The following is a 25,521-nucleotide window of genomic DNA, read 5'->3' on the forward strand; positions in this document are numbered from 1 at the left end:
TACCTTACTCCCAGTATTATATAAAAATATTCATCAAGGTAACTTCCAACAGAATAAAGGCAACAAAGAACTCTAGCCAACCAAGGGAACAGGCTGGCTTCAGGAAGGGATACTCTACAATGGATCCCATCCATGTCATTAATCACGTAATTGAGAAATCCGCAGAGTACAATCAGCCTCTCTATATGGCTTTCATAGATTACGAAGAGGTATTTGATTCAGTAGAGATACGAACAGTCATAGAGGCATTACGTAATCAAGGAATAGAGGACACTTACGTAAATATCCAGGAAAATATTTACAGACATTCCACAGCTACCCTAATTCTACACAAGTAGGAATATTCATGTGAAGAAAGCAGTCAGGCAAGGAGACACAATCTCTCTAATGCTATTCACTGTGTGAATAGAAGAAGTACTCAAGCTATTAAACTGGGAAGGCTTAGGTGTAAGTATCGACTGCGAATATCTCAGCAACCTTCGGTTTGCTAATGACGTTGTTCCATTTAGCAACAATGCAGACGAGTTCCAACAAATGACTGAGGACCTTAACAGAGAGAGTGTAAGAGTGGGATTGAAGATTAATATGCAGAAGACAAAAATAATGATAGGTAAATAACCAGGCAAGGGAACAAGAGTTCAAGATCGCAAGTCAGCCTCTAAAGTCTGTGAAGGAATACATTTACCTAGGTCGATTAATCACAGGGAACCCTGATCATAAGAAGGAAATTGATAGAATAAAATTTGGTTGGACCGCATACGGCAGACATTGTCAGTTCCTGACCGGAAGCTTACCATTATCATCGAAAAGGAAGGTATACAATCAGTGGAATTTACTGGTGCTGACATATCGGGCAGAAACTTGGAGACTGACAAAGAAGCTTGAGAATAAGTTAAGGACCGTGCAAAGAGCGATGCAATGAAGAATGCTGGGCATAATGTTAAGAGACAGAAAGAGGGCGGTTTGGATAAGAGTACTAATGGGCGTAGCCGATATTCTAATTGATATTAAGATGAAAAAATGGAGCTGGGCAGGTTATGTAATGCATAGGTTACATAAACCGGTCAGGGTGTCTACCAAGTTCCCATTTCTAAATTCTCTGAGTTTTTCAGGTTTTCCCTGAGCCCCTTTGCAAGATTCCCTGAGTGACCCAGAAATTTGTTTTATGTAAAGATGGGCTGACACCATGCTGCCCAATGGTGTTACTCTCTAGCAAGCATGTTAAAAAAGACGACTTAATCCAGTTTGAATAGCAAGGAGCAGCGTTTATTTTGCTCCAAAAGAAAACAGAAGGCAGGTGTTAGTAAAATGCACAACGAATAGAATATCTTTGAAAAAAATGGTAAAGCACATGGCAAATTGAGTCGAGCATTCTCAAATACGAATAAGAAGGAGATGCATAGAGAAGCAAATGTTTTCAAATATGAGATATTTCTATGAACTTATAGCAAGCTCATTGGTATGAGGCCCGAACTTTGTAACAAGCGAGGTTCTCTCTCAGAGCTGGAAAGTCAACCTCAACTGTCCTGACATCATACTGTCAGCCCGCGCACAACGCTTCAGTGTTGCGTTCCATCACTGCTTTTAAGTGTTCATTTCATTTGGTTTGGATGATGGTCACCTGCATCTCGGCATCAGCCACCACTTTGTTTTTTGTGCTCAAAACACCCTGCCGGTGAACCATTAGGGTTATGGAATGATGCCAAGAGAAGAGAAGGGCAGTCAAGGACGACAGATGACTAGGTGGAGCAATGAAATTATTAAATTCACATGCGCTAGTTGGAATCGTTTGGTACAGGACAGGAGTAATTGGAGATAGTAACGAGAGGACTTCGTCTTGCAGTGGACATAAAATAGGCTGATGATGATGATGATGAATGGATATAATGAAGTCATTTCTAAAGAGGAGATACCTGAGTGAGTTGGTGCATATATATAGTAGAGCCTTGTTCATACCTTGTCGTTCTGGAAAAAAATGCAAGAAAAAACGAGCTAAACGAGAAAACGTAAAATCCAAAGTAACTAAAAAATTTGACACACTCAACTGCATCGGATATCTACCTACATAATGTGAATTGTTGCGCACGATGCATGAGATGCCAACGTGTGTCGAGCTGGTGGGGCTTCGGTGGTTCGAGACGCGGTTTGTTGTTTTCCTATTGCACACTGTTTAGAGACAGCGACGGGAAGCCGAAATGAAATCAAGGTGGTTGGCGGCGCTGGATGTGACACTCACATCATGCATTAGCAAAATGTGACATTCTCATCATGCCGCCTGCAGCAGGGAATAGCGGGCTGTTAGGATTATTGCCTACTAAAAGTGTGTAGTACGCTACCAACGGCACTACACCCCATGCACCATAAAACATATAGGTGAAGATGCTGATTGTAATAGGTTTGGTGGCAATAGCTGTGAATGCGGTGTGCGACAACCCGTGAGGTGAATTGCTGGCGCCCGAATAAGAAACTGAATGCGCACCACTGTTTTAATGTAACTCAGGCGGGTGAGTATTGCGGGGAAGCTGATGTGACAGGCCGTTATATATTGTTCTCGATCGCATGCGCCTCGCGCATTTTCTTGCTTGCATGGTGTTATGATCGGCCAGCAGGAGAGGGTAGTGACTTTCGAACCTCTCCCAGCCTGCTGCGACGAATTGCTTCGTGAAGCCAACAATGCACCTCCTTCGGACAGCCCGATTGCGCCAGCAAGACTAGCCCCATTTGGCGGACCGAGTATTGTTAGTTGGCCTTCACAGTCTAATTGGAGCAAGAGAACTCCTGGAAAAGGGTGGGGCTTGCCCATGGACTCCGTTAATCTTGACATACGTGGCAGCTAACTGAGGAGTCAGCTCTGGAATCAAGATGTACCAGCTTTTACGAGGACCCTCTCCCCTCTGTGTGTTCAGTGAAACAAAAGTGCGGGAGTGAGTGTGAACCGTTGGCCTCCAAGGCGGGTACATCGACGACATTGGAAGGTCCGATTGGACGAAGGTGGAGCAGCAGATTTGCCTTGCCTGGGGATCTAGGGAGAACATAGGGTTTTAAGCAGCCGTTTTTGGTTGCTTGGTGCGCTTTGCTTCAGTCATGCTAGACAGATGAAATGTAACATTCTCCAGTCTTCATGTAAATGTTATAAATAAATCCCGTACTTCTAGTCCTCGGTGAGAAAAAGTCCATCCCTTCAACCACGTCCCTAGCGTGGATGATCCGGACGACGGCATGGGTTAGCTACCACCTCTTGACATGCCCGACCCCAACTCGTACAATGGGATCTAGCGGCCAGAAAATGTATAATACGACCGCAGTTTGATGACGTACTGAACGTTGGTGCTGAAAAATCAACTCATGAGTTGGTAAAAACACGAGCGTAACTCTATTGCCTCATATTTGTGTTCCTGATCACGAACATTGGTGTCGGGAAATCGTACTTAACTGGGATCATACCAACGATGTTTTAGTGCACATGATGGAAATAAATGGTGCAACTTATTTAATGCAAACCTAAGGCAAAGAAGACAGACACAAGTGCTGATAACTGATGAAGTAATTGAAAGTAATGATAAAGTGCATTCGGCTCTCGCTTTAACTGTTATAATGAGGTTCGGGTGTAATTACTTGCACTGCGGGCTTGGGAAGCGTTACAGAGAGACTGTGTGGCTAGAAGCGGAGGTAGCCTTCTGTCCATGCCACACAGAGAGAGTACCCCATAATGCCCCCATCCTTGTGTTCTGTCTACAGCAATGTAAATGAGCCAGGCAATACGAACAACCCGGTTTTTCTGCCTCAGAAGTGCAGGGAGAACTCTCACCCATCGAAGCTGCTCGATGAGGTCGTGCTCCTCGCGTGCCCTCTCCAGGCCTCGGCGGATGGTGAAGTCGCCACCCTGGGGAGTGCCAGCACGGCTCGGTCGTGGTGGTGTCCTCATCCCATCACTGGATGCCTGGGAATAACAGTGAATCCACTCGTCATGTTCTGTGCGATATACTGTGATGTGCTGAATGTTCACTACTTCAGCTGACTGCTCAAGCTAGTCTTCACTATTGTCAGAGTTTCAGTCCTATAATCATTCACATTATTCCCACAAGCCATAAACTTTGACAACATGCCATATATGAGCTTTTTCTCTGGATTTCAGCACATCAAATTTGCTCCTCGTGTAATATTGTAATGGATGAAAAGGACAGTGGGAGAGAATGAGGATAGGAAGTTGGGTGAGTTGGTATGGTAACATATTCTTGGTTTGTAGTGCGAAATGACACACACACAGACTGCCTTCTTCTAGTCTGTGCGCGTATCATTTCATGCTGCAAGCCAAGAGTATGAAGAGAAGGAGGAGGTAGGGCACTGGTGGGCTTGGAAAATGCGCTACTGGCAATCAAACATCAGTGTCAACAGTATCAGGTCAGAAACAATCTGCTTCTTTCACAGTGCGATGGCGCATGCACCCTGCCCTAACTGCACGCACTACTGCAAACAGCCATGCCGTGTATTGCATTGCGACCCCACCGCTAGATTTACGTCAGTGCGGTGTCGCAAATGTATGCAGCATATGCCTGTAACTATGTTTAACACGGGAAGTGGCCCGGGCTTCGTCCGGACTGCATCGTGCATGTTTTACTTGGTGTAGGAGCTTCAATCTCATTTATACATTAATTTTCTGCTTTGGCCACAAAGAAAGTGTGTGCCTGTTTAATTTGGGGGTGCGTTAGAAGTGGGCAAATACTATCTAATGAATCAGCAGTGTGTTCTGGCATTTTTTTCTTAATCTTGTTTAATTCGACCCCACTGATAATTAAATCTGTTTCATGAGTCCCATCAGGGCCGAATAGACATAAGTCGACTGTAGAATTTTCCTATAAATCTGGCTACTGGGGGCCTGGGCTGAAAGAAAAAAGAAAGCAGAATCGAGAAGAAAAAGACAAAAACCTGGAACCGCCCAACTTGCCTACATACGGCGAATTTTCGCTGCACCCACATTGTGTGGTACACATGCCGTGCAGCACGCCTTCCTTGCATCGGCACATGTCTTGGCGCATCTCCTACCCACACCTCTGAAGCACAAGTAGGAGGGCGGAAGGGAGAGAGGTGCATGAGGCTCTCAATGCAGGGAAGACGTGTTGGGCAACATGCAGGCAGGTGTGGCGACTCGAATTTTATTTTTATTCTTCTTTTATTTTCCAGTTCACTGTGGTTCCTTTTCCGCCTTCGGTGTAGACACCCAGTAAACAGATTTACAGGAACATTATAGTAAGCAGTTTATCTTACCATACAACACACAAGTGTTCATGGGGCCGCCACAATTAGAAATGGGTTTGACCGTACTTTTTTCGGTCTAATTATTATGTTTGATGTTGGCCCCCTCTGTCCTCTTCTTTTTTCTGTGTGTTTGTGTGGTCCGGTTATAACCGGGTCATTTTCTGGGCCCTTGAATATTGTTATAGGTGGGTTCGACTGTAGTTTGATTAGCTTTTAAATTGCCTGAGAACATATGTAGGTAAAGTTGGGTGTGCATCGCTTGTGTCACTTCACATGTTGTCACTTCCATCTGAAGCAGCATGTTAGATGAGCGAAACCTTTTAAAGCGAAAGCTGTAAAGGCCCTGTTATGAATTGAGCACAGCGTCGATGCCATCGAGTGTGAGTTGACCGTGAGCGAAACGTGTCTACCAATGACAGCACGCCATGCGCCGTGTTTCTACCAACCACAAAGCGGCACGCGCAGCATGCTTTCTACCAATCATAACGCGTTTCTATCATCCGCAGCAGCGATGGTAATGGCTGCCATGGATCAGAAAAGAACCCGAAAGCTTGCCGTCATGCAGAGCGTTCGCTGCAAAAGTTTCCCGGTAAGATTACGGTTGCATAAGCTGCAGTTGCAGGCAAGCGTGAACATCCTTTAATGCTATTACATGCCACCTTCAAAGCAGAAGCTTTAGTGTGTTCCCAGTTTTTCAGCTTCCTTTTATAAAGCATCTATCTTCTCAATTCTCCTCATTATCCACATATCCATGTCCACTGCAGGCCAAAAGCCAGTGTCCTGGTGGCAACTACCCGCGTCATGCATCAACTGACTCCATGCTACGCTTAAAAACTTCATAACCTCATCACCCCACATAATCTTCCACTGTCCTCAACTATGTTCCTACTCCTCTTAGAACCCCATTCTGTAACTCCAACAGCTATCTGCTCTGTCTGTTGCATGACCTGCCCAACTCTATTATATCTTCCTTTTAAGGGGGCGAGGGTCTTTGGTCTTAACAATGACAAAAAAATTGAATTTTGTATAACTGAATTTTTGGAATCTGTACCTATTATTTTTTTTTAGCTGTCAGTTTCTTATCTCGTGGGTTAATATTTCAGCCAAAATACATTAATTTTAAAGCTATAGGGCAGGGGATTTGTTTGTCTTCTTCATTTTCACAAAACAAAAATTTTGACACACAGCCAATTGTTTACTGTCATAAATCAGTATCTATCGCAGGTAGAAGAATAATTATTTTAGCTGCACAAGGCTAAATGTTTGGACACAAAACATTTGGAGCGATATAAAAAAGTTCTATTCTAACATTTTTAAAACTTGTCTTTTGTGTCACCATGCATGACCATGCTCAAAATACTGGAGTTCAGGGTGCTATATCACAAGAAATAATGAACCAATCATAAAAGTGCTTCCGTCATTGCATGTCACATGATTTTAGTATTGATCCATGTGCTATTTCACATTATTGTGCAATGATTATTTGTCTATTCTTCTAAAAACAAATGAAAATTGTTACTTAATTATCTCAAGCAATAATGAACCCATTTCACGATGACTGTCAATGGAAGTGCGATTAGCACTGGACCAATATAGCGACACAATGTATTGCCACTGTCGAAACTAGTTCTGTATGAGGTGTGTACTGCAGCAGGATTTCTCTTTCGCGCTTCCTTAAGAACACTAGGCACCATCTACTGCCGCCGCCACGAAGCCCGCACCTGGCCTCCGAAATGCATGGCGTGCTAGTGCGTGTGAACACTGAAAAATGGCAGACGGGCTCCTCTTTGGAGCTCCTTTCGAGACACACTGCGCTAGCTAGTGGCACTGCCAAGAAGTCCGCACGTGGCCTCCGAGACGAGAAGCATAGCGTGGTCGGTACCTGCCAACAGTGAGAATTGCTCCCCCGTTTTCCGCACACTCGGTGGCACACACTCAGTGACCCCAGTTGGTCAGAGGTTCACTGAAGAGTGGCACATACGGAATGGCACCTAGAGAATTAATTCATAGCGCATCTCGCTAAAGCATTGGCCTAAAAGGAGTGTACTGAAAAGCGGCACATAACCATTGCATTTGTGGTGCAGCCTGCTAATGCATAGGGTTGCTGTCCTTGAGGAACCGCCGTGACGTGGGTTCGATTCCGCTCAGCATCGAAGAAATTTAAGGAATGTTTTTCGTCACTGTAAAGTGGCACATACAGTGAAATATTGATATAACGAACTGCAGAATACTGCGGCAGATTGTCCTTGGCTGGCTCCAAAGTTTCGTCAACCGATTACTCTGCATCGCTCTAGGCCCACGCTTCATCCCAAACAATGTCTTTGTCTATGCACGGTTCCGCTATATTAGCATCTTCATCAGTTGAAATAAAATCATCCCAGCCAATGTCATGGCCTCCCATGTCGGAGTCAATGACGCGCTACCACAAATCGCCTACGAACTGATCTTCTTCAGAAACTTCAGGCTTGGCATCAGGCACCATGTTGATGAAGCCGGCCTTGTGGAAACAGTTCCACATGCAAGCAGCTGTCATCTCCGCTCAGGCCGCCTTGACCATCTCAACGGCTGAATACAGTGAAGCTTGAAGTGGCAAGTTGGAAGCCGGGTGGTCAAGGGCGACGAGTAAGCGCTCCACAATGCCACCAGCGGCTGCACTCTCGAAGTGGTATTATGCGGTCGGAAAAGTAAGAGTCACTATTGTCAGAGAAGGTTCTACATGGTGCGCTGGGCAGTTGTCAAGGTCGAGCCGGTAGCGCACAGGCCTGTTAGGCCTGCTTCCCGGTGACGTCAAGAAAATGAAACTTCTGGACTTAAGCCGGCAGCCAGCGCTGTAGCACGCCTGCTGACACAAGCAAGGGAGTTGTGAGAAAGAGGGAGGAGAAGGAAGCGGAGTGGATTTGCAGGCCAACACTCGTGGGAAAGCAGCCCGCGTGCACAAAGGAGTCCGGGACCGTCGCCATCTCGCAATGCATAGCCAGGTTTACACCTTGCGTACGCTGTAACTATCAGCCAAACTCAAAGATGTTTGTTGTATGTGCGATTTTGAGCCATTCAAGTAACGTACCGTATTTACACGATTGTAAGTCGACTCAAATGCAAGTCAACTCCCCCATATCACCTGACAGAAAAAAAAAAAAAGAGCATACCCGAGGGCACAATTGATAACGAAAATTGATTAGTAGCTGACATGGTCACTGGACTACTCATTTTAACTAGTGCTGCCATCGTCAGCGCTGCTACGGTCCTACAGCGCGCCGTCATCCAGCGAAATTCCACATTTGGCAAACGACTGCACTATGACATCTTGTGGAACAACAGCCCACGCCGAATGCATCCAACCACACGCAGCCGCCAGGGAGGCTCTTTTGACAGATCCAGTTGGCATAAGTTTGCGGTTTTCTGCAGTCAGCCACTCGTTGTACTCATGGCAGAGCAGGTCCTTAAAAGGTGAAGATCCGGGTTTGTTTCATGACCGTGTCGCACTTCACTGGCAGGGACCGATCACGCATTTCAGCGACGTACGCCGCAAGCTTGGCCTACAGCTTTGGAAAGCGACCAGACTTCGGAACATGGGAAATTCTTCGCTTGCCGTCACAGGTGAAAATTTCGCTTCGCTGCAGTCGCCACTCTCGCACCACCTGTTCAGAAACATCGAACTTGCGGCCCGCTGTGCAGTGATTTGTTTCTTCGGCGTAAAAGATGGCAGCCCTCTTGACCGCTGCTGTGAACGAGTGCCGAATGATTAGTGGGTTTGGAGCACTCATGATGACTGAGGAAGCATAGAAGTAGCACGTAGCCGGCAGTAAAGTGGAACGCGTCAAACCAATGCCTTTCGTCAAACTATAGAGATAGCTAAGCGCAACAGGCAAAGAGAAACCCGCGAGTGGTGTCTGCTCTTCCGTGAACTACCGATGCTCCCCACAAGCGCCACCGTACTGAGGGTGTCCCCACGAATAGAACAGCGGCGCTTCCATCAACTATCGACAACCCCTCATGGGTGTTGTGTGCACTGTAAAACTCGAAAAAATGTTGAAAAACCCTTCCAAAAAGCGAAAAAACACGCAGGATAGCGAAAAGCTACGGGTATGGCCATAAAGCAAACATAAAAGGGTAACTACGTTGTAGTTCCCGCTGGTCTCGCTATTATGGCGGTGCCATGTTTTGGTTTAGATTGCAAGTCGACTCCCCACTTCAGATTTTCAAATCTGAAAAAAGTGGTGAACTTGCAATCGTGTAAGTACTGTCACGTGGTGGTGATGTTGAAGAACATAGTAGGAATACTGTGAAGGACAAAACTAACTTTTATTGGGCGAACCTGTGCCCACAAAAAGAGGCTACACTTATAGCACAACGATAGCGGCGAACAGGGTCGGCGATCGTCGAAAATCTGATCAGCCGGTATAGCGCGTCGGCTTTTATACAGCAGTCATCGAGTGTTCCAGACTAATCGTTGGGACCCGCGTGCCTTCCACAAGGTTCTACAGCATTCGCGTCCCGCGATGAAATCAGATAACACAAGGTTCGGCGACAACAGACAGTGGATAGAAACATCGATGACTTTCAAGAAACTTCGAACACATGCAGGCGCGTCCCGCGCTGTGCCAAAAGATGTGTTAGGCGGTGAAACGTGGTCGCCCGATAAATATAAGTGCACGTGTCAATACCCCCCTCTTAAAAAGCATCGACCCAGTGCTGCAAACAAATGAAAGTAATAAAGAAAAAGCACTGGTAGCAACGAAAACAACAAAATAAGAAGTTCGTCAGCGTCCGTAAAAGGGTTTAAGGGGGGAACCGGGGATCAGATCGCGATTTTCGCGAAAAAAATCGATTTTTGAAAAGTACGCTTTTCAGAATCTACAGCATCATTTCTATTTTGTACTGAAATATTTCACCGAAAAACAAACTCTAAGCACTGAAAATAAATATATTTGTCGGTGCCGGCGTCCACACATCCGCCCGAAATCGTGAAAAAGCCGCGAAGTTCAAGGCGCGACTGCTCGGCTTTCCCGCCACGGAGCGCCGCCATTTTGGTATCGTTGGAAAGCCCGACTCTTTGACTCTTTGTCCCAGCCCTTCCCTTCCTCCCCTGCCAGCCAGCAAGCGCACAAAAAAAGAAAAACAGGAGGGTGGCAGCCCGGAGCAGCCAATGGCTGCCGCGCCCCGATTGGCTCTGCGCCGCAGCTCGTTGTAAGGCGCCTCCTCATTGGCCGACGCCGCACCATAATGGCGGCTGAGGCAAGGAGCGCAAGGAGCGTCTGCTTTTGTCCGCTGCTGGGAAGCCTTTCTGGTCTTTCCTTCTCTTGTGTTTCGAGGACTTCGACCACGTGCAATGGATCCGCGCACGTTTGAAAAGAAGTACCGGACGAAGCATGCCTACGGGAAGCGGAAACGGAAGCCCGTCACAGCAAGGAAGAAGCGGCGATTGTCAGCAGGTGGTTCAGCCGAGCCGAGCGTCCGTTCAGAATCGGCGGAGTACGCGCCCAACGTGCTATGCGATCTCTCGCCCAACGTGCTGCAGGATCTTGTACCGAGTCGAGCACCAGCCAGCGATAGTGAGACGAACCATGATCTTTCGCCGTCGAAGCGCGGGCGCAGTGTTACTTCACCGGTGACGATCGACATGCCAGTGAGACTCGCCGTACGCGAGCGTCCCGTCGCATGTTCGTCCAGCACAGATCACGGAGTGGGCTTGCAGCGGTCATCGCTGCCCGACTGCAGAGCATCGGAGACTCGCTTCCGCGGTGAGTCGTTCAACGCCGAGATGTCTACGCAGCCAACAACCGCTAGTGAAGGCAGTCTCATGCCATCGACGAGTTCCGGCGCTTCGACGAAGCTGCAACGCGGGCGCACGCTCGCTGCCACGGATGTGCCGGCGGCCGACCTTGCCGCTCATCACAGTGTTGACTGTTTGCCCAGTGACCGTCGCACTATTCAAGCTCACCTGAAAACACGATTTGTGTCCGCGGAAACTGTAGAACTGCAAGCGTCGAGAGTTCGGGAATCGCTTCGCGCGGTTTCAGCAACGGAGCACAAGTTCGGGCTGACTGGCTCATAGGAAAATGCCATTCCCGCACCTCCAGAAGAGGAGTTTATGCTTGTTCAAGTTGCTGCTCTGAACTCGGTGATTGGTTCCGCGCTTTGCCCAACTTGTCAGCAGCCCGGCCTAGCAGTGCACCGCGAGACCGAACTGGGGCTAGCTGTGAAGATGGTACTTTCATGCATTTCCTGTGGTAGTACCCTACAGTCTGAGTGGTCCTCACAAAGGAAGAGCGGCTCTAGAGCTTTTGAGGTCAACATCAGAGCTATGCAAGCAATAAAGAGCATCGGGAAAGGACCAACTGCTCTTAATGACTTCTGGGCCACCATGAATGTCTTGCATCGTGGGTTACACCACAAAACATATGATGGGCACCACAAAAAGACTTTCAAGCCTACCACCGCGGCAGCTGCACACAACATCTTCACAGATGCTGTAGAGGCAGTGAAAAAGGTGTACACTGAAATGGAGACTACATTTTCAAAGAACACCACAGTAGTGTATGATGGCACATGGTTGACACGCGGCCACAGCTCCCATATCGGCGTAGGCTGTAAAATTGAATTCCATACAGGGCTTGTGTTGGACTGCATAGTTCTGTCCATCTTCTGCCTTGGGTGCAGCCGACAGCCAGCAGAAAGTGACCCCAACTATGCTGAATGGAAGCAGCAACACCAGTGCCAGAAAAACACTGATGTGAATTCGGGAAGAATGGAGGTTGAGGCTGCACTATGTACAGCTCTTCAGGCGCTCCTTGAGCAGAAATGATTTACGTTACACAAACATAGTTTGTGATGGGGACAGCCGCATGTTTCGCACTCTATGTGATGAAGAAGTTTATGGTTTTGTGCAGCTATCTAAAGAGGACTGCATAAATCATGTGAAAAAACGAATGGGGGCTGCACTTCGCTCTTTGGTGGCCAAGGCAAAGAAAGGAGAGCCACTAGGTGGAAAGGGGGGCCTGACACAGCAGCTCATCAAAAAACTGACGAACTACTATGGCCTTGCTCTGCAGAACCACTCAGAAGTCGAGGACATGCAAAGGGCACTAATGGCAACATACTACCACATCACATCAACAGATGATGAGCCCCATCATGAGCTGTGTCCCCCTGGCCCCCTTAGCTGGTGCAACCACCGATCAGCTGAGGCAGAAGGGCAGCCAGCACCAGCTCACACGTACAAGCTTTCAGCTAAAGTTGCTGAAGCACTTCTGCCTGTGTACCAGCGCCTCTCAGACCCTCAGTTGCTGGCCCAGTGCAAAGGAGGCAAAACTCAAAACGCGGCTGAGAGTCTCCATTCAGTGATATGGTCACTAGTATCAAAAGACCAGCATGCCTCACTGTTTGCCGTGGAAACAGCAGTGCACGAGACAATTTCAAGGTACAACTCGGGCAGTCTGAAAGCTTATTCAGACCTGTGCACAACATTGGGCCTGTGCTCTGGTGCCCTCTCTCTTCAGCGGGCTGTCGAGAAAGATTCCCAGCGAATGAAGAAGGCACACAAAGTCCATCTCCTGAAAGGAAAGAGGGCTAAGAAGTCACCTGCTGCCAAGGACACCAAATTTTACAATGCAGGAGCATTCTAGACAGTGTGTGCCAGTATGGAACTTTGAGGCTTGTTTTCTCAAAAGTTTGTTTTGGGCTTATCACCTCGCTCGTGGAAAGCGTAGCACAGCAATGGGAGCACGGATTTTAATCCTGTTTGTTTTGCTGCAATTGCTGAAGTGTGCCTTATGTCAAGACAGTCTCAGATTTACCATTTAGGCTCACCATTCTTTATTACACAATAATTGGAGCATGATACATTCTAAACATAAAGAGAAGGTGCATACTATATCGTTTAGAAGAAGAGCAGAGAAATTTAAAAAGAAATTAACAGAATCTTGACTTAGACTATACTTCTTAGTAACTATTAAGAACATTTACAGACCCATAACCCATTTCGCTGTCACGCTAGGCTTTCCACGAGCAAGCAACATGTGAGTAATATATAAATAACGATAAAATAAAAACTACTGAAGATATTATTGTGAAACTTTGTAGCTGTCTGTTTGATGCTATTTCAAACCTGTATGCCAAATTTCGTCACTCTAAGTTAAAAAATGAAAAAGTTTGTTCCGATCCCCTCATTCCCCCTTAAGACGCACCACGTGGACCACTTCAGATCGTGCGCGGCGGCGCTGTGAATGCGAAATGCCGTCTGGCACGACCTCATAGTCCAGTGCGCCAATACGTCGGATGACCTTGTAGGGTCCGAAATATCGTCGCAGTAGCTTCTCACTCAGTCCTCGTAGGCGTATCGGGGTCCATACCCAAACACGGTCGCCGGGCTGGTACTCGACGAAGCGTCGTCGGAGGTTGTAGTGTCGGCTGTCGGTACTCTGCTGGGTCTTGATCCGTAGGCGGGCGGGCGAGCAGTCGGCCTTCGACGGCGCGCTGGAGATAGGTAGCGACGTCAAGATTCTCCTCGTCAGTGACGTGCGGCAGCATGGCATCGAGCGTCGTCGTCGGGTTCCTGCCGTAAACCAGCTTAAATGGCGTGATCTGTGTTGTTTCTTGCGCCGCCGTGTTGTAAGCGAATGTTACGTACGACAGGATGGCATCCCAAGTCTTGTGTTCGACGTACATTGCTAGCATGTCGGCGAGGGTCTTGTTCAGGCGCTCTGTGAGACCATTTGTCTGCGGGTGGCAGGCAGTGGTCCTCGTGTGGCTTGTCTGGCTGTATTGCAGAATGGCTTGGGTGAGCTCTGCTGTAAAAGCCGTTCCTCTGTCGGTGATGAGGACTTCTGGGGCACCGTGTCGCAGCAGGATGTGCTCGACGAAAAATTTCGCCACTTCGGCTGCGCTGCCTTTTGGTAGAGCTTTAGTTTCAGCGAAGCGGGTGAGGTAGTCCGTCGCCACGACGATCCACTTATTCCCGGATGTTGACTTCGGAAACGGCCCCAACAAATCCATCCCAATCTGCTGGAATGGTCGACGGGGAGGTTCGATCGGCAGTAGTAATCCTGCTGGCCTTGTTGGTGGTGTCTTGCATCGCTGACAGTCTCGGCATGTCTTGACATAACGGGCGACGTCGGCGGTCAGACGCGGCCAATAATACCTAAAGCCCCTCCATACACGTTCCCGCCGACCAGGTTAAGTACCGCCAACTTGCCCTCCTCCTCCAAGCTCCTCTCCCACTCACCCCCTTAGCTTCCGGCGCCGAGCGGAACTTACGTAGCTGCAGCTTCCTGTTCCGAGTGGAAGTGACGTTTTGTTTTTGGCGTTGTTTACTTTTGCGTCGCTGGAGAGGCATTAATTGCACCAGCTGCGGTTGAAACTGTGAATGCGATTAAATCCAACCGCCTATTGTAACCAGCGATCTGCTCGGGTTCGCTGCTTTGCGTCAACCTGCGACCGGTTGTGGCACGAGCGACAACGTACAGTGGAATGTAGTGCCTGGGCGCTTGGAGACCACTGCCGTTTTTCGTGCATTTGGAAAACAGTGACCGCGAACTACTACTTTAGCGGAATACAACAGCTTGTCCCCTTTGCATTCTTCTTATGGTGACTGCCACAGCTCTGATAAGCACGCGCGGGCATCTCACCATTGTCTAACAGCAGTCAAAGCGGAAATTCCCGCAGCGCAACTCCAGGAAGCGGAAACGCCGGAACCGGTAATACCGGAACCGAATTTGGTGTGAGGGGAGAAGGCGGCGCACAACAAAGGTTGTCGCTACTTAAGAAAGCGGTGGTAGCGCGTGGATGCAGGGGCTTTAGTAATACCTTTCCTGCATCCTCGACAGCGTCCGGGAGAATCCGAGGTGCTCAGCGGTTGGATCGTCGTGTAGGGCGTGCAGTACTTCTGGACGCAGCGCTGACGGTACAACAAGAAGGTAGCTGGCGCGGACTGGTGAGAAGTTCTTCTTCACGAGCAGGTTGTTTTGTAGCGTGAACAAAGACAACCCACGCTTAAATGCCCTAAGGACAACGTCGGTGTTCCCTTCCAAGTACTCGACGAGGCCTTTTAGCTCCAGGTCTGCTCGCTACTGTTTAGTGAAGTCTTCCGCGCTTATTATTCCAAGGAAGGCGTCCTCGTCGTCTTGCGGCGGGGGATCGATGGGGGCGTATGATAAGCAGTCGACGTCAGAGTGTTTTCTTCTGGACTTGTATACAGTCGCCGACCGTTTATTCGGACCTCAGGGGGACTGCGAAAATGTCCGAATAAACAGGTGTCCGAAAAAACAGATTAAGAAAAAAAAAATGAAATCCTTTATTTCCACGCACTTATTCGGGCTCGGCAGTAGCCTTGGAAGAAATCGTGAATGCGCCGTTGCACGCTGTTCCGTTTAAGCGTAATCAGATAAGCCTGAATCTCGGAGAGGGTCGTACGGTCACTATTGGCGGCTGAAAGCACAGCCACTGCTTGTACACGCTCCGCATGCGACGGCAGCGTAGCACATGGTGCGTCAGCTTCCGACTCGGAGTCATCGTCCGGCAGTGCAGCAGAAACCTAACGAATGATCTTGCCGTCGTCGAGTTCTGCGCATGTCAATACAGCAGTGTCAGCACCTATGAAACTGTCAAATGAGACAGTGTCCAGAATCGCAATGCCACCACAGCGCAGGTCTCGGCAGAACATTTTCCGCATCAGTAGGGAGCACATCGGAAGGCGACAAATCTTAGGCCTCCCGGCACCCGCTTGCCGGCATTCCCCAGCGCAGTCTGCGCGGGCACAGTCGGCGCCATTAGACCCTTGACGCGATGTTTACGTATGCCGCGTTGGATCACCGAAACCTCGACACAGCACACAAAGCAAACACCACCGTGCCGACACCAGTCACACAAACGAAAAACGCGGCCTGCTCGCAGCGTCTTGCGCGAGGAAACAAATCAGCTGCTGGATTGTCTTGACATGGCTTACTAAGCTGAAACCGGAACTGCTGCAGAGCCGCTCTATCTAACCAGGCAGAAACGATGATGATGATGAGCGGGGATTTCTAGTAGCGCCACTTCGTGGGGCAGCAAGGAAGCTCCGTTCAATATAAAAATGCCGTTCAGCAAGTCGAACCATGCACCGGTCAGAGTCGGTGCATGGTGCTCTCGACCGAGTTAGCTAAAGGAGTGTCTGAAAAATCAGACGAGAGGTTGCAAGGTGTCCGAACTTTCGGCAGTTGTTATGCATTATGGTCTATGGGGAGAATGGCGGTGCCGCGAAGCTGACCGAATAATCGGGCATGTCCGAATTTTTGGAGTCCGGAAAATCGGTCGGCGACTGTATTACGGTGACGTCATATTCTTGCAGTCTGAGGCTCCACCGCGCCAGCCGTCCTGAAGGGTCCTTGAAGTTAGCTAGCCAACACAACACGTGATGGTCGCTGACGACTTTGAATGGCCTGCCATAGAGGTAAGGGCGGAATTTTGCTGTAGCCCAAATGATGGCGAGGCATTCCTTTTCAGTCGTAGAATAATTGCCTTCCGCTTTTGACAGCGACCGGCTAGCATAAGATATCACCCGTTCAAGTCTGTCTTTCCTCTGGACTAGGACGGCACCGAGGCCTAGCCTACTGGCGTCAGTGTGGATTTCGGTATCAGCATGCTCGTCAAAGTGTGCAAGTACCTGCAGCGACTGCATGCGTTGTTTGAGTTCTTGAAATGCATCAGCCTGCGGTGTTTCCCACTCGAACTTGACATCACATTTGGTTAGATGAGTTAGCGGCTCCACAATGCGTGAAAAGTCCTTGACATGGCACCTATAATAGGCACACATGCCAAGGAATCTGCACACTGCCTTCTTGTCGATTGGCTGTGGGAATTTACGATGGCAGCTGTCTTCTGCGGGTCGGGGCGTACTCCAGATTTGCTGATGACGTGGCCTAGGAACAGAAGCTCATCGTAAGCGAAGCGGCACTTTTCCAGCTTCAGAGTGAGTCCTGATGATTTGATGGTCTCTAATACTGTCGCAAGCCACTTAAGATGATCGTCGAAATTGACGGCGAAGACGACGACGTCCTCCAAATAAACAAGACAGGTCTGCCACTTCAATCCTGCTAAAATCGTGTCCATCACGCGCTGGAACGTTGCAGGCGCCGAGCACAGTCCAAATGGCATAACCTTGAACTCATAGAGGCCGTCTGGCGTGATGAAGGCAGTCTTTTCGCGATCCCTTTCGTCGACTTCTATTTGCCAGTAGCCAGACTTCAGGTCCATCGACGAGAAGTATTTAGTGTTGCAGAGCCGATCCAATGCATCGTCTATCCGTGGGAAGGGTTATGCGTCCTTCTTCGTGATCTTGTTCAGACGACGATAATCAACGCTGTGGGGAGCAGCCGCCTCCATTTCCTCCCACGTACCCGCGGCGTCCCATTCGCACGTGGCGACGGGTCGCGCCGGCGTAGACATGGGAGAGAGGCACTACGCGCCCTCCCTTTCTCCGTCGCTGTGATGACGCGCGTACCCCTCTTCCCCTACGCGGCTCACGGGAAAGGGAAACGTATCCGGCGGGCGAGGAGGACTTCCCCTCGCAAAAAAGGTAAAAAAGCATAAGAGCGCGCCACCGGGAGAGACTCGCTCTCTTGGGACGCCGACGCCTTGGACCGCCTGCACAGCACCTGCCGCATCCCGTGAGTGACCTCGTTTGTCTGACCCACCCAGACAACGAGGCAAGCCTTTTCCTACTTTTACTGAGAGGACGTCCCTCTGCGAGTGTTCGCTATTGCTAATAGCAATAAACGTTGTTACCGTTGACACCGCTGGTTGCCTTATTCGTCCGAACCCAGCGTAGCCGCGATTCCCGCGCTACGGGTTGGGAGTACCACGAAGCGACTGCGTGGGGCTAGATCCGGAGCTCGCCTTCAGCCCTAGCCGCACGCAGAGTGGAACCCCCACAACGCAGAAACGTAGGGTTCCGTCCTTTTTCTTTACCAGGACAACAGGGGATGCTCACGGGCTCTTCGATGGCTGGATGATGTCGTCGCGCAGCATTTCGTCGACTTGTTCTCTTATAGCTTTATGTTCTCGCGTCGAAACTCGGTAAGGGCTCTGGCAGAGTGGTCGAGCGCACCCTTCGGTTATTATGCGATGCTTTCCGACTGGTGTTTGTCGAATCCTCGACGACGTCGAAAAGCAGTCTTTGTATCGTCGAAGTAAACTTCTGAGCTGTTGTTGCTTAATCATGGGGAGACTTGGATTTATGTCGAAGTCTAGTTCCGGAACTACGGTCGTCGGGGCAGATGCGACAGAATCCGAGAGGACAAACGCATCGCTGGTTTCCTGAATTTCCTCGATGTACGCGATCGTCTTGCCCTTGTTGATGTGCTTGAACTCCTGGCTGAAGTTTGTCAGCAACACTTTCGTGTTTCTTCCGTGCAGTAGAGCGATCCCTCTTGCGACGCAAATTTCACAGTCGAGCAGTAGACGTTGGTCGCCTTCGATGACGCCTTCTACGTCAGCGAGTGTTTCGGTGCCGACCGAAATAACAATGCTGGAGAGAGGTGGGATGCTCACTTGATCTTCGAGCACACTCAAGGCGTGGTGACTACGAGGGCTCTCCGGCGGTATCGCTTGATCTTCTGACAGCGTTATTGACTTCGACTTCAGGTCGATGATTGCGCCGTGTTGGTTCAGGAAGTCCATGCCGATAATGACGTCTCATGAACATTGTTGCATGATAACGAAGGTGTCAGGGTAAGCCTGGTCATGAATGGTAATTCTTGCCGTGCAGATTCCGCTCGGCGTGATGAGGTGTCCTCCAGCGGTCCGAATTAACGGGCCTTCCCAAGCAGTCCTAACTTCCTTCAATTGGGCTGCGATGGGTCCACCCATGACGGAATAATCAGCTCCTGTGTCTACTAAGGCGGTGACTGCGTGGCCGTTGAGAAGCATGTCGAGGTCGGTGGTTCTTTGTCTTGCGTTACAGTTAGGCCTTGGCGTCGGATCACGGCTGCGTCGTGTTGACCTCGGCACAGATCGTGTTTGCAGGAAGCCGCTTCGGAAGAGGTCCCACGTCGTCAAGGTGACTTCTCGATTCTCGAACCACGTCCTGGCGGTGTCCTCCAATGCGAAATAGACATGTCGTAGCTTGTCGTCGCTTGCCCAGCTGTTAAATGTAGCGACCCTCCCATACGTTTCCAGCCAGCTTTCTGGGTCCTCAAATGTGGAACCGCGGAACGTCGGTGGTTCCCTGGGCTGGGGGGGGGGGGGGGGGGGGCTGCAGCACGATGGGAGACGCTGGGTCTGCCATTAGGGTTGCCTTGGTCATAATCTTCTTGGTCTTCTCCGGTAGAAGTCTGTGCTCCGGGGGCAGCTGTTGAAGACGGCGGCTTGCTTGATGGTCTGGGACTACGTTGGTGTTCTCTTTGCGGTTCGGGCTTGGATCATGGCTTGTCGGGGGTGTCCGGTACATGAACAAAAGGTACCTCTACCAGATGTCACGTGGTGATGACGTTGAAGAACACAGTAGCAATACTGTGAAGGACAAAACTAACTTTTATTGGGCGAACCTGTGCCCACAAAAACAGGCTACACTTATAGCACAACGATAGCTGCGAACACGATCGGCGATCGTAAAAAATCTGATCAGCGGGTCCAGCGCGTCTGCTTTTATACAGCAGTCATCGAGTGTGCCAGACTAATCGTTGGCACCCGCATGCCTTCCACAAAGTTCTACACCATTCGCGTCACGCAATGAAATCAGATAACACAAGGTTCGGCAACAACAGACAGCGGATAGAAACATCGATAGCTTTCCAGAAACTTCGAATACATGCAAGCGCGTCCCGCGCTGTGCGACAAGATTTGTTAGGCCGCGAAACGTGGTCGCCCGATAAATATAAGTACATGTGTCAATACGGTATATTTTGACATTCGCGCGGGTTTCGTTCGTCTTAAGCAAAAGTTTGTCTTAAGTGCGGCCGTTATATGAGGGCTCGGCTGTATTCAAGATGTTCGAGGGTTTTTAGGAGAAACAAAAAATTTTAGGACTTTCAAGGGTCTTGAAAACATTGTTATCTATTTCAAGGTTTTTCAAGGATTTCAAAGAACTGTGCGCAACCTGGAAGGGCAAGTTCATGTAAACTAGATCATGCGGAAAGTGGGACCGTGTGGCATCCCCGCAAGTATGGAGGTGACATTTCCTGCATCTACAGTGACCCAGCATGAAAGGGGTTTGTAGATGTGCAACACATTACCACAGACTCAGTGACCAAAGTTGGTCCGATGGTTTGTTTCAAGCCCTGTTAACTCATCATAGGAGACCGGTGTACTACGCGTTAGATCACAGACTACCCAGTGATCTAGGTAGGTGGGAAATCAGCTACATGCAAACAAACAGATAGATAACCCCCAGAAAGTGTCTGAAGATCCCCATGTCAACCACTGCTAGCAAGGACAGGATGTTAAAGTGCCTGGTGCGAAATGACTTCAAAGCTCTGTTAGAACTTGTTTACATAGGGAAGATGGATTGACTATAAGGTATGTCAAACCAATGTCACCACCTGCAGTTATTTGGTGTAGGTAACACTCACTTGACATTTTAAGTACGCAAATACTTGTCCTGTCTTTATGACCATCCAGACTGAAGTGCACACCTTTGTCCCACCTAGGCTCATTCCTTTTTAGTTTCTGTGTGTCCCTGGCAGTCCTCGTGCAAGATCTCTAACAATAACACTAAATGGAGGAGTGCACAAATGATTAAATTGATCAATCAGCCAATGCCCGCTCAAATGAGAGGCTTTTGCGCACCAGCAAAGGTGATGCCGGCAGGCTAGGGGGAGAGGGTGGCTGCTGCAGCCGCTGCTGAGCCCACGCAGCTTCAAGCCGCTGTTGGTGCACAATGGCCTCGTGTCGGACCCGGAACTCTTCCTCCTGCGAAGGGGGACACAACCACTGTGGGAGTAAATGGAAACACATACGGAAACAAAGGTGAAGAAGACAACGAAATTGCACAGATGACGGAACGGGTGAAACAGACAAGATCATGCACTCACTATCAACTGACTGTTTATTCAGTCACAGAGTACGTAAAGCAGGGGACACTTGTCTGTTTTACTTGTCCCGTCGTCTGCGCTGTTTTGCCATGGTGAATCTTAACCATCTAACGCAGCTCAGAACCCTTGTTAAGGGTAAACACCCCTTCCATGAGAGCACTACAGGTTACTAGATCTTCCCATTGAGTACGGGAGTTGGCCGACGTTGAGGAGGACATTGTTTACAGTAACAACACAAAGTAATGAACAGTCATAAAGTCATTGACAGCTGGCAGCAAATCGGACGCTGCAGCCTGTGGCAAGAAGAATGAATGAATGAATGTCTCTTCTCCCTGTCTCTCGCTTTTAGTCCTTTCGGTCTCTCGGGGGTCACATCATTTTCGGCCAATCGTCGAGCCAGTTCAGATGACATCATTTTCCTCCAATTGCAGGCACCCGTGCAAGTGCCGGCCCATTCGGCCAATGGGGACACTCCAAGCACTCCATTGTCCGTTGGGTGACTTGCCACCAGCGTTGCCTCCCCGCCTGAAAGCGCTCATTTGGAGGAGACTGGTTGTTATTCGAACGACCTTCCAGAGCAACAAAACAGCTCAAAACAGCTTGGCTCGGAACCAAGATCAACTACCTGGAACTGTGCCAGCCTCCCGTTGCACTTTTGGGAAGAGTCAAGCAGGGGGGGGAGACAATAGCTTGATAGGCGGCGTGTGAGGTGGGAGTCGCCAACCTGTCTGACGGGTCTGGCAACGTGGTAGACGTGCCCCTGTGCACCGTAATTGCAATGCGAAGGCGATTTGATGTGGTCGGAGAACTTAAGTGATGCCAGGAAAAGGGTCCGTATCCAACAAGCTACAGAATGGACTCGTGTAAGGGTGGCACCCCCAACTTGGCAGCCCCAAATTTGGAAAAAAACATATTACCAACAGAGAAGCAATCGCGTTCAGTGCGGCAATGCCATGCACGCACATTGGTGAATTTTCGTGCGCCGTGTACTTTCATGTGCCGTTACTAGATGGTGAGAACTGCACATTGACCTCCGATGCAATGGTACATTCGGGGATCTGGGGTGTGCATTACTCGCCATCTGCGCCGGTACCATTTTGACCAAAAGGTTCAGTCCCGTGTAAGGGCTGCATCTCGTCAAAACTGTGAAAAAGGAGTGCGGCTCTTACACAAGTCTAATCGGTAAACTTTGATAGAACGAAATCCATAAAAATCAGCACTTCGTTATAGTATCAAAATTTTCTTACAGTGAAATTCAACCTTTTATGCAAATAAGCACAGTCACCGGCCAATTTCCTTACACGGAAAGAGCCATAAAGATTTCTGAATTCTTGAGCAATAAAAAAAAAGAAGAAAAAGAAGGAAAAAAGAAAAGCCCCACTGCATGATCCTTCATGATAATCTTTCAAATGAGCAGAGTCTTCTTCAATGAAGGGGCAGCGCTGTACCGAATGCGTTGGAGTGGAGCAAAAGCTTAGAGTCAAGGTCCATTGAGAATACGGAGGCCGGTGCTGCAGTTCAGGGCCTGTTGCATCAGAACTGCTGCAGGGAATCCTGATGCGCGAATGCTTTACTGCACATGCCATGTATTGCATGACCCATGCAAAGGTGCAACACTGTATTTAGAGTTGAAAGTTGGGCTAGTTGGTTCTGCATTAGGTGCATTATAATAATTTCCAGCTAAGAATACACACAAGAAAGAAGCAAGTGAACAGAAAGACGCTGGCAGCCAGACAGGTGGCCTTTCGTCGTGCCCTACATGCAAAAGTCTCGCAAAGAACCTGGTGCTCCAGCTCTTCTTGCTCCAAAACAAACCAAGTGGAAAGCTGAGCATCGCTGCCTGCGGAATGCAATTTGTTGGACTGCCTCAATGAACACACTAAAGGCGTCAGCACGCAAACCAAAGACAATGATGGCCAGCGAGCAAGCCAGTATCTCTGTATGATCTCAAGAGGTTCGCTCTGAAGTTAGACATTACCGTTCCAAGAGCCAGAAGTTACTGGAAAAACTCACAATGGAAGAACAATGCACTGTATTCTATCGCAAAAGCAAACATCATGCTTCAGTCTGGAGAATCGTGGCGGACTCACAGAATGGAGACAAAAAGGCCATATTCCTGCTCCACCAAAAAGAGTGACACAGAAAGCAACATCCCACGTATCCTGAAGAGGTTATCCCAGCATGCATCATATGGCGATTTCTCTCACTGAAGGTTTATGATCATGCTCGAACATCTAGGCTCCTGAATTTGCCAGCAAAACGCAACCTCCAGAAATACATGGGCCCAATCGCATGTGGCAGTATCTGCTTTCTAAAACTGCCACTATTCGCCAGGCTCATCAAGGCTCAGCACTGAAGAAAGAGGATTACGTTAAATATATAGTATATTCGGAAGCTGCTGATGCCAGCACGGGACTGATGCGAGCGACATGCACACCTTGAACAAAGAGTGGAGTGCATGTCGTCGAAACACGCTGCCGATGTGTCGCCCAGTGTGCAATGTTGCTTGCCCTTTTGCTCTTCGCTGCTGACAGAATATAGAGAGAACCAACTCTATGTTCATTTAGGGGGAGAAGAGGAGTTTAGAAACTTCCTTTCTTGTAAATCTAATTAAAACTGTCACCCAGACAGAGTTTTTCATTCTGATTTCAAAAGTATAATTACTTTCTGAATTGAATGAGCAGTTCCAGAGATAATTAAAATTAATCACCTATTGTTTATCGGAACATCTGTAAGAAGAGTATCAGCCAGAATGTTTTTAAAGACATGGCTGGATATTACAAAGTGTAAGCAACACAACTGTAGGACTACTTTTTTTTATATTGCAGGTATTACCAATTTTGCACCAATTTGAAGTTCAATCTCCAGACATGGCAATTATGTGGTGCAATTATAGCGAGACCTTAATATTTACAAAAGCAAAATTAAGAAAAATCAGTTCCTAGCATTGTGTAGTACACACATGTAGCTACATGCCGCTGTTAAAATTATGGTTATATGTGCCCTGAAGACAGAGGTGGCGCTTCGGCAAGATTAAAAAACATGAAAAATGAGATTCTGAGAAAGCTTGACAAAAAAAAAAGGGCTTATTTTTATAACAGAACACCACAATATATTTGAATTTATACTCGTGCTATTGCATTAGTAGCCTCCAGGAATGTAGTTTGTCTGGCTAGTGTCACTACGGTGATGCCTTCTGAGCACCCTCAGCAAGTTTTCAGTGGAAGCATGTTCAGTAGATGTAGCCAGCTGGTTTGTCCCAGTAGCAGCGTCGTCAATGCGATCTAGTAGTTATCAGTGGCAGGAGTTTAAGCTAATGCTTGAAGTTTTCCTTGAGCTTTACTGTCATTACGCCACAAAAATTCTGGCTGTAGAATAGTAGCGTCGTGCCGAAACGTCAATGAAATGCGACCGTTGTCAGGAGCGCTTCGAGGGACTAGGCCTAACATGCCATCGGCATCTCCGGCGTCACTCGACTATGGCAGCAGGCCGTTGTCAATGTCATTGGAAAGCGGCACAGCTGAGCGTCCTTTCTCGAAGTTGTGCGCCGACTTCCTCTTTCTTTTTTTTTCCCCCGTAGTGAACTTTGGAGTCGAGGTCAGCATCGCTGTCAGCGTGGAAAACCTCGTTGGCATGTGTGGTGTATGCGCACGGCCGCAGAGTGATGCAGACGACGCCAGTCTAGCCAATGACGTGGCTAGCTGAGGGTGATGTGCCTTTGTTGACCAATAATAGCACGCATTGGGTTTTCTTTTTGAGGCAGAATTGCTTCACTGCCAATGTGCAGACAGAGCCGGTGATGGCGGGAAAATGAAGACGAGACACTGCTCTTTCAAACGATATACAGGTTGACGCGACTGAACGACTGCGGGGGCCGTCACATGCCGTGGAAAAATAGCTTTCTTACGGAAACTTTGGCTCATATTTGGCCAACACTGGTGCCAAAAATTTATCTTACGGCTAAAATATTGATTTAGAATGCAAAACATTTGGCAAAGTGATGGAATAATAGTTCGAAATTCCAAAAATACCGTTTTCAAAAGATTGACTTTTTCGCTATTTTTGGCTTCTAAAACTTATGTCCCCCCTTAACTGCAACATAATTGTTGAGACACTATAATGCTCACGAAAATAAACTCTTTATAACTCGCGGCATTTTCCTTTCATGTCATTGGCAGCTGCTGCTTCGAAAACCGGGAGCTAGGCTTACCGGCTCGAGCGATTGGTGGCTGCCAAAAAAGGCCGCAGGCTGAGCCCGATG

General features: G+C 48.6%; 1 protein-coding gene across 4 annotated transcripts in view; it reads right to left on the reverse strand.

The window, feature by feature from the left end:
* The window catches only part of Lrch (Leucine-rich-repeats and calponin homology domain protein), a 246,742-nt gene that overhangs the window by 79,508 nt on the left and 141,713 nt on the right, over positions 1 to 25,521 (reverse strand). For 3 of the 4 annotated variants that reach the window (XM_075682826.1, XM_075682823.1, XM_075682822.1), the window contains 2 exons: positions 21,016 to 21,138; positions 3,809 to 3,940 (listed from right to left, as the gene is read on the reverse strand). In XM_075682826.1, the coding sequence (XP_075538941.1) occupies positions 3,809 to 3,940; positions 21,016 to 21,138 (255 nt within the window). The remainder of the gene's footprint in view (positions 1 to 3,808; positions 3,941 to 21,015; positions 21,139 to 25,521) is intronic. The other variant, XM_075682824.1, reaches the window with a different exon arrangement.

The sequence above is a fragment of the Dermacentor variabilis genome, chromosome 2 (genome assembly GCF_050947875.1).
Source record: "Dermacentor variabilis isolate Ectoservices chromosome 2, ASM5094787v1, whole genome shotgun sequence".
NCBI classification, from domain to species: domain Eukaryota; kingdom Metazoa; phylum Arthropoda; class Arachnida; order Ixodida; family Ixodidae; genus Dermacentor; species Dermacentor variabilis.